The sequence below is a fragment of the Odontomachus brunneus genome, unplaced genomic scaffold, assembly GCF_010583005.1.
Source record: "Odontomachus brunneus isolate Ranch 3 - 2012 unplaced genomic scaffold, Obru_v1 Obru_scaffold_167, whole genome shotgun sequence".
Classification (NCBI taxonomy): domain Eukaryota; kingdom Metazoa; phylum Arthropoda; class Insecta; order Hymenoptera; family Formicidae; genus Odontomachus; species Odontomachus brunneus.
In genome coordinates, this window is record NW_022639617.1 from 740,180 (window position 1) to 749,097 (window position 8,918).

General features: G+C 36.7%; 2 protein-coding genes across 8 annotated transcripts in view; one reads left to right on the forward strand and one right to left on the reverse strand.

Moving 5' to 3' along the window:
• Window positions 1-8,918, forward strand: part of LOC116851145 — a 12,620-nt gene continuing 3,702 nt past the window's right edge. Inside the window, exons 1-2 of the mRNA XM_032830261.1 lie at window positions 1-44; window positions 8,581-8,659. Coding sequence (XP_032686152.1) covers window positions 16-44; window positions 8,581-8,659 — 108 coding nt within the window. The 5' untranslated portion in view covers window positions 1-15. The remainder of the gene's footprint in view (window positions 45-8,580; window positions 8,660-8,918) is intronic.
• On the reverse strand, window positions 1,265-5,412 carry LOC116851143 (probable serine hydrolase). Of its 7 annotated transcripts, none has more exons than XM_032830255.1 (4): window positions 5,246-5,412; window positions 4,364-4,888; window positions 2,241-2,409; window positions 1,265-2,172 (listed from the first exon to the last, which is right to left on the reverse strand). In XM_032830255.1, the coding sequence occupies exons 3-4, from the start codon at window positions 2,374-2,376 to the stop codon at window positions 1,340-1,342; spliced, it is 969 nt and encodes a 322-aa protein (XP_032686146.1). In that variant the 5' UTR covers window positions 2,377-2,409; window positions 4,364-4,888; window positions 5,246-5,412; the 3' UTR covers window positions 1,265-1,339. The 7 variants fall into 7 exon arrangements, with proteins under 7 accessions (XP_032686146.1, XP_032686149.1, XP_032686147.1 ...); XM_032830259.1 differs by lacking the exons at window positions 4,364-4,888; window positions 5,246-5,412 and adding an exon at window positions 2,508-2,654 and having other exon boundaries at window positions 1,681-1,830; window positions 1,989-2,172; XM_032830258.1 differs by lacking the exons at window positions 4,364-4,888; window positions 5,246-5,412 and adding an exon at window positions 3,308-3,464.

The following is an 8,918-nucleotide window of genomic DNA, read 5'->3' on the forward strand; positions in this document are numbered from 1 at the left end:
GCACATGACGTACAGATGTGTTCGAATCTATCCGGACGTGATCGGTAATTCTTTTAGAGAATGCTTTGGATTATTTTCAAGCAACATTTAGGAATAGAGTTTGGAAAATATTAATAGAAAAAAGGTAATTATCCAGTTTAACTTCCTCACCTCCGATTTCGATGAAAATAGGCTTAATCAACGCGTTTTTGCACAAGAAACAACTTTTTCCTTTGACAAAATTGTCGCTCTGCATCAAGTAGCAAGATATTAGCCAACAAAGTTGACGGCGCGTTAGGTTAGGAAATCTGTCATACCGACGATATGTAGCGTCATGTACATGTTTCGCGGCATCATGCGTGTGCTCCGTGCCACAGAAACAGTGCGCGAATTAGAAATGTACATGCATAAAATTATTATTGAAACAATTAGAAATGTACATGCATAAGTAAAAAATTATTATTGAAACATTAGTATTATTGAAACATTTACGTATGAACTGGGGGAGTTCAGGGAGCGAAGCCCTCGGTCAAGGAAGGTTCGGATAAACTAATATCTCGTTACTCAGTACAGAGCGACAATTTTGTCAGAAGAAAAAGTTGTTTCTCATGCAAAAACACGTCGATTAAGCCTATCGACGTTTTCATCAAAATCGGAGGTGAGGAAGCTAAACTAAATAATTACTGAGAAAAGATATTAGAAGAGGACATTGTGTTAAATGTTAATAAATATTCTCAAGGCTAAAAGTTCGGTGACATAATTACCAAAGAAAAAAACGGAGTGTAATACATGCATCACATGTGATATAATTGTGGGAATGTGGATGTATAAAATCCTTCACATACTATGCTTATTATAATATTTAATGCATATAAAAAGGTCATATTCAATATTGAGTTCAACAGCTAATTTTCTATCAAAACAAGGTGATTTGTCACGTTTATTTTGCGGTTTTCTAATAGTTATTTAGGCAAAAGAGGAGTATCCGGAACATTTCACAAGTGTAGAATAGGTTGTGTCACTTTAATGATATATCCTTTCATTTAGCCATGGTTTACAGAAATTTTGAGCATGGTTTTCTCGCTTCTAATGTCAATATGGTTGCAGTGACTGATCAGAAGCCTTAAAACGAAGTAATTAATAAGGAAATAGCAAATAGCTCATAAGACTTGAATATTTTGTTATGTAGAGAGATGTATACAGTATACCCAACGATAACAAAAACTAAAAAAATTAATTTTGTAGGTTCAATTATTCTTATGTAACTATTATCAAACGAGTCAGGTAAATAAATTCCTTGAAAACTTTATTTTCACTTTAGATGTGACATAGAGATTAATTTAATTAAAATTCTATATTTTCAATCATATTTCTCTAAAAATCGATTAATAGCATTTGCTGCAGGTTCTGCAAGCATGAGATGAAAAAAATGCTTTCCTGGCACTTCTTCGTAATAGACATCCTTGTTATGCTGTTGCATTATTTGTATGGCACTATGATAATATTCTTTTTTTTCTATATAAGGTGATTCGGTTCCTCTCAATATCAAATATGGGCACGTTATGAGCTTTGCAAAATCTTCCATTTGTTCCTTTGAAAAAATAGAATGAATAGGTATTATCCGTATTCTAGGATCTCTGCTCAAAACATACATCCCATCTTCCTTCTGACGAACTCCTCTAGTCATAAGTGTGTTGCATGCCGCATCATCTATTTGTTCAAGCCTTGCCAACCATTTTTTTTTCATCTCAACTTTTGAGTAACTAACTTGATTGTTCATGTTTTCTTCCAGCTTGACCAGTGAATTAATTGCATTTCCAAACGCATGAGCATAATAATGTGTATCCAAAACTGGAAATTTGAAGTAATCCAAAGCTATGACATATTGCAATTCTTTCGGGAACAATGCCGCATACCAATATGTTGTCATCGAGCTCAGAGAATGTGCCATTATTTTTATTTTCTCCCATTCAAAGTATTTCATGATACGTTTGATTAACAAAACATACACTATCTCAGTATAAATAGATCCTGGTGGCAACCATGATGACAGGCCATGACCGGGCAAGTCAATTGCTAAAACTGGTGTATTCTTTGCTATAAGAGGTGCTAGAAGATTGAATGATGCTGCATTATCCTGCCAGCCATGTATAGCCAAGATAGGCTGTTTGTTCTGAGACCCCCATAGTTGGCCTATAAAATGATTTATATCATATTGTGCTTATAGTTGTATCATGCTTATAGAGTACGATATTACTCACCAGTTACTTTACCCCATGGCACTGGAATTTCTACTTCACTAGTTAAATTTGCTTCTTCTGGTTTATTGTGCAATGTTCTCAATAATCTTGCACGTGAAATTATTCTTGCAGAAAATATTAATTGTCGAGTAAACATTTTGTTGATTACAAAATATTGACAGTATCGCCTCTGTAATAAAACAATTTTACGTTATTGCCTTGCTCTCTAAAGAAGCGAATTGAAATGTTCACGAGACGGAACTAAACCAAGGAAGATGCGGTCCAAACCCGAAAAACAAGCGAAATATTAAGTCAAAATCCACAAATCGTATGTAATATCGTTTTCAGCCTCCTTTGACAAATACGAAACTGACAAAAACTACGTCAGTCCGATTATATTATTAGAATTTGTACATACGCGATCATCTCGACGGCGCAAGTCACAGAGCAAAGATTTATTATCTTTAATGATATATATATATGTACATCTGATTGGTATCCCTACCAATTCGATAAAATCCCCACTTAGCACATTATGTGCTATTATCCCCACTTAGTACATATATATGAAATCTCAAATTTATTTACGTAAAATTACAATAGTATAGAGAGTTTATGTAAGCTAGGAGATTTATTCTAACATGTTCTAACACTCGAGAACAAAACGGTTCAAACACTTTCTCCAATGAAATTGCAGTGCTTCAAGTATAGTCAGAACTGCCGAAAATTGCTGACTTATGACCAATAGCTTATTGCAGAAGACCCGTTATCGTTGAATTTTTACAAGCTGAACATTTCTTGACCAATTGATCGGCTACGATCAAAACTGTTAATTTCTCTGATTAGTTCCAAAGTCTTATAAAGGGATCCTATATCAGTGTTGTTATATCTATAAATTTTTTTCGGGTATAAATATTGAATGTAACATGAATCAATAAAGTATGCAATTCGTTTATTTACAAATTTTTGAAAAATTGGTCAGAACCGATTTATTTACTTAGAAATGATTTTTATTATTCTCCAATGACATTTGGGATTTTTTTTATTGTGTAAGACAAATGCGTTTCAAAATTCCAAAAATAACAGACCTTTCTGTCGACGATCGTTTACATTTCTGTCCTTTCTAAAATATTCGGTGATAGAACATATGTGCGTCTATCTAACAGTACTATTATTAGCTAAAATAAAGCTAACGGTACACGGTGCTTGTTTTCAGGCTGGATTGCTTGGTGGATGGAAATATCTGTTTTGATTGGTGTATTTCCATTCATCTTCAAAATGCACCAATCAGCAAGCAATCCAGCATGAAAACAAGCATCATGTGCCGCTGGCTTTATTATAAGGGCCCTTGCAGAATGCCAGGCAACAGGCAATAGGAACAGGCAATAGCCAATAGGAATAGAAATAATTGAACAATCAGAATTTCTATTCTCTGTTCCTATTGCCTGTTGCCTAGCATTCTGCAAGGGCCCTAAGATCTCCACTACGAGTGGACGGCTTAGACCTGTCTTTTTTCGCTAACTGCTGAACTAGTGCAATAAGTTAAAGCGAGACACATATATGTTTTCTCACTTTAACTTATTACACTAGTGCAATAGTGCAGCGAAAAAGAACAAGCCTATTATCTCTGCAGTCGCTGTCCACTGATCGATTTCGAGAACGTCGACAAGGTAATAATCGATACTCGAACAATGGGATCATTCAATATCGATTATCCTGTATGTGATTTTTTGGGACATATTCTGGAATTATTTCCAGGGACTATAATATTTCATCTTTTAATCAGAGAATGAACAATCGTCGTAACTAATTAGCTGTAACATACCGAGCAGTAACGTTGGGGAATTCGCTTAGTAGACGTCTGAAGCCAGCTTTGAGTGTGTGTGAGAGAGAGAGAGAGAGAAAAGAGAGATCGATTATTCGCGCAAGCATCGACCGCAGTTTTTCGTCTGCACCTCCGGCGCGTGGCTCTCTTTACTCTCTGTCTCTCCGCAGGATTCAGCACGGTAGGTGAGTTACGCGAATTCTTCATTCCGTCACAGTTTTCATGTGTGTCTCGACACCGATTGCTTTGCGAATGATATTTCGGATCACCTCTCTTCCCTTTATGCGACAAAAGCGGACGTTTACAAAAACGCACTAACCTCAACTCGCGTCCTTTAAGACGAACTCCGCCACGGTCTTCTGGTCTCAACATTATGTAATTCCACCGGCTATATTTCGTTTATCAGAGTACGTAGCGGAGATTTTTGCCGGGAAATACCCGCCTGTGAATTGGCCGCGGGACTGCCGGGACGACCCAAGGTGGAAATTCCAAATTTAGGGGTGCGCGACCTAACCTCACTGTCGTACAACTTAACCTTCCCGCTTGCTTCGCGACACGGCACATATCAAAGGTCACTGTGTCGCTTGATCTCTGTGCAAGTGCTGTTAACACGCGGAAGAGAAATTCTCTGGGCATTAACGTGCGACTGTGAGGATCGTTGACACTCTCTGGGAAATTGCCGACGATTTTACCGCGTAGAGAACCAAGCGTTGCGTAACTTCGAGCGCTCAGATGCTATAATCTTCCTTGTGTCATCTGGACGAATCAGTCATTAGACAGATCAGGTTCGTTTCATTCGGATGTCTCCTGGACTCGATCTTTTTCTCCAGCACTCTAAATACATCTGCACACAGCCCACATAGCACGAATTACTGTTTGTCGACTGATAGTCGACTTTTTAAAGTCGACGTCTAGTCATATTTTTCTAGGATGACTTTTTGTCAACTATAATTATCGTCTATAAATTGACTTAGGACTTAGATCTATTAGTCGACCATTTCATAACATTGATTGAAAGTTAACTTATTATTAGTCGACATAAATTCTAAGTCGACTATTGGCTGAGTATAATCATTTGTCAGCTTTTAGTTGACTAAAAGTTGACATTCTCTGCCTTTAAAGTCGACTTTAGACTTTTACTGCCAACTAATAGTCGACTTGGTGCTGTTTGGAAGATGTTAAACAGTGAAAATTTGCTCACCAATTTTTATATTGATGACAATGATGCCTCTGTGATTTTTTATCGCAGAAAAATCGGTGCCACGTGCCCGATTAGCAGCTGCTAAAATATTGATAACGACACTCCTCGTGTGTTATCTACTAGATAAGTGGTCAGTGTTCTGTTTTAACAGACAATAACAAGAAACGTGCGAAAGCGAGCACCGCTTGTGCATATCTCAGCTCTACTCGCTAAAACGACTCTATCGCTTTGCTATTGCAAATAATTCTCTACTTCTTTGTTGTTTTCGCGGCGATAACTTGTTGACGCGCATGAGTGATGCAAGTCATTAAACGGCGATTGGTCGGACAATTTACGTTATTTTTCATCGATTTAATTGTCCTTTGACGTACTTCTGTTTTGACGTCGCGGGAGAGTATTTTTCCGAATGCGCGACGATTGTTCGAGTTATACAAGGTGTTTCATACTCTCCTCTGGGCATTTTGTGGGGACGTAGAACAGGTGAACATAAAAGTCCTACTTCTTTGTGATATTCGTAATAATTATCAAGATATTAATTGTAGAAAATTTGTGAATGATATGGTAAATGAGTGTGGAAGGAAATTTGTGAAGAATATGGTAAATGAGTTATAATAGCGACGACTACCATATCGTGTACTTATACTTTAGATCAAATTGAACAAAAAAGTCCTCTACCATTTTGCAAATAATCACATAGATTTTGAATTATTAATTAAAAATGATGAGTGCATTATCACGCAAAATCGTGCGATAATCTTCTTTAATTAATAATTAAAAATCTATGTGATTATTTGGAAAATGGTAGAGGACTTTTTTGTTCAATTTGATCTAAAGTATAAGTACACGACGGCAGTCGTCGCTACTATAACTCATTTACTATATTTTGCATGATCACTTATAAGTTTTCTACGATTAATATCTCGATAATTATTGCGAATATCGCAAAACGGTATAGGACTTTTATGTTCACCTCAACTTGTTCTACGTCTCCACAAAATGCCCGGAGGAGAGTGTGAGACACCCTGTATACTGATCGATATAAACGGTAGCACATACATACACAATCATGTAACTTTTTTTTTCTTAAGAACGAAGAGTGAGAAGTTTCACGTAAACTTGACGGCGAATAAAAAGTCTGTTTGTTTCTGAAGAAATTCTGAATAAGTGCACACTAATGCGATTTAGAATGAAAACCTGGGCAGAGGAAATCCTGGGGACGTTCTTAAAACGTAGAGACGTTTTCAGAATGTCTCAAGGATATCCCGCGGAGATCAGTACTGTTTGGGAAAATAATATTTCCCAAACAGAGTACTGATGATTTATTTCATTTTTACTTATTGTAATAGTTGTAACAGGGAAGTTCTTTCAAAACAAACAGATCCCATGTATCTTTTCGAACAATAGAAATATGAAACTTTTCACTTTTTACAATTTTACGTCAAGGAAAGAGGTACACGATCGATGTGCACGACAAACGGACGGTTCACCACGCAAATAATTTGAATTAAAATTAGAATTATATAGAGAAATTTGCTCGCTCATTTTTATATCCAAGTTCTTCCAAGCAGACTGCGAATGCAGTGACTTTCGTCACGGGTTCTTTCTTTGTTTCGCGAATATTTATTCCAACATTACAGTGCGCTATTCATCGACAAAGTTACATAAGTAGAATGTGCAATAATAATGTATAGCTTGTCGCCACGGCGTTTTGTCTTCGCACGAAGAGAATATTGCAGCGCCTCTAGGCCCCTATTCTTGAAATAGTTGCGTATACGTAAGTTTTACTGCGCAGGTTTAATCATATTATAAAATAGCTGCGCAATGAAAATTACATATACGCAAAAATTTCCAGAATAAGAGCCCTGCTCGCGAAATGACGTCATTTCGTTTTGTATTTGCCACCCGGATGAGAGAACGTCGTCTAAACGCATCTTCCCGACCGATAAGAGTGCGATTCAAGCAGAGACCGGACTTTTAACCTTCCCGATACCACGTCTCATCATTGGCCGGTGTCGATAGATGTGATAGGCAGTTTGCGCATGCATGAGGATCACGACGTCAAGAAAGTATCTGAGACAAGTAAAACAGGATACCGTTACTTGGGCTCTATTTTATCACGGAAAATTTTTTAAGAATTTATACAAAATGTAACATATTTTTATAAGATAAATATTTGCAAACATTTGTTTATTTGATTAATTACTAATAATCGAATTTATTGTCATTATTTTAACATATTAAACATAAAGTAATATATACTTTAGAGACCGCAAATGTTTCATCAAGTGCGTTTTAATGCATGTAATAATTATATCGCATGTACACATAGCTTCATGTAACTGTGTGTAGCTGATAAGGTTAACTACCCTTTACCTTTAGGCTGCCGGCATTTTTTCATTAAAAAGTTTCTTTTTCTCCAAAATTTTTCTATATAAGTAACATACACATGGCGTAGAATTTTAAGATTTATGCAGAACCACAAAAGTGGCTTTCCCAGTAGTCTAAAGGTCTAAAGGTCTAAAGGTCTAAAGGTTGAATATTTTCTTCTAGCCACGATGTCCGGAATTTTTTGACTACATTTCTTTTAACAACTCTTTTCTATCTATGCTTCTAAAAACATACTGATACATACAGGGTGTCCCGCGTAAGACGGACCAAAAGAAAAATATAAGTAGAACGCATCAAAGTGAACAAAAATTATATAGGCCATTTTTCAAACAATTTTTTTATCTAATATCTCGAAATTTTACGTGGTTTGAAAAATGACCTATACAATTTTTGTTCACTTTTATGTGTTCTACTTATATTTTTTTTTTGGTTCGTCTTACGCGGGACACCCTGTATACAATATCTTAAAAAGCTACATTTATCTATAACGTTACCTATGACTGTATCGCTTGTTTGCTGAGTGCATTCCACCAAAATTAACGCTCATGTACGTTACTGAATTTGTTATCATTTCGACGCGCATGCGCAAACTGCGTACGCATCTACCAACAATGGACTCTCCATTGGCGCTTCGTAACACGCATTCTCTCGTTCATTCATTCTCCGTCTTTCGTGGGTGAAACGTTTACGAGTTTGTCGTGTTTGGTACGCAACGCAGTTGCACAGCAGAAAACACGTTCTCTCGTTCCACGTTGAGAAGCAAAAGAAGAAACTGTGTTTTCTCCACGAGACTCACCCGTCGTTCTTTTTTCCTCCTCAGTGTACGAACTAAGACTTTCACGGGAATATCACATTTAAACATCTATTAAAGTCTCGTGCTTCTCCAGAATTTATAGTCGACCTTTCAAGAGCGAAGCACGCTAACGAGCGAATATTTCTTCTTTCAGGACACACGGAAAAAGCCACGGTAACGAAATGCATCCGACTCATGGCGCGTTATATGCCTTCCGCTTGTCCCTGAATCAGGTGAGATGTATTTAATGTTGGCTTCATAGCGGCGTTCATAAACACGTGGGGATTAGAGTGACTATCTCTCGCTAAACTAGGATTAAGATAAAAGTAGCAATCCCCTCTTTCGGACACACCTAATTTTGAATTCTTATTGTATTGCTCTTTTTAAATACGAATTTAAACTTTCAACCCAAAATATATATACATATATTGAATATACATTAATTCCAGAAGATTGGTACACGATTGTGATTAACTCTTCGTATACACATTT

What these genes read in the sequence shown, in the direction of transcription:
- LOC116851143 (XM_032830255.1), bottom strand. Translation starts at nt 2,376, where the DNA reads ATGTTTACTCGACAATTAATATTTTCTGCAAGAATAATTTCACGTGCA. An exon ending in GCCATGGGGTAAAGTAACTG is followed by an intron (nt 2,173 to 2,240) that starts GTGAGTAATATC and finishes ATCATTTTATAG; the next exon opens with GCCAACTATGGGGGTCTCAG.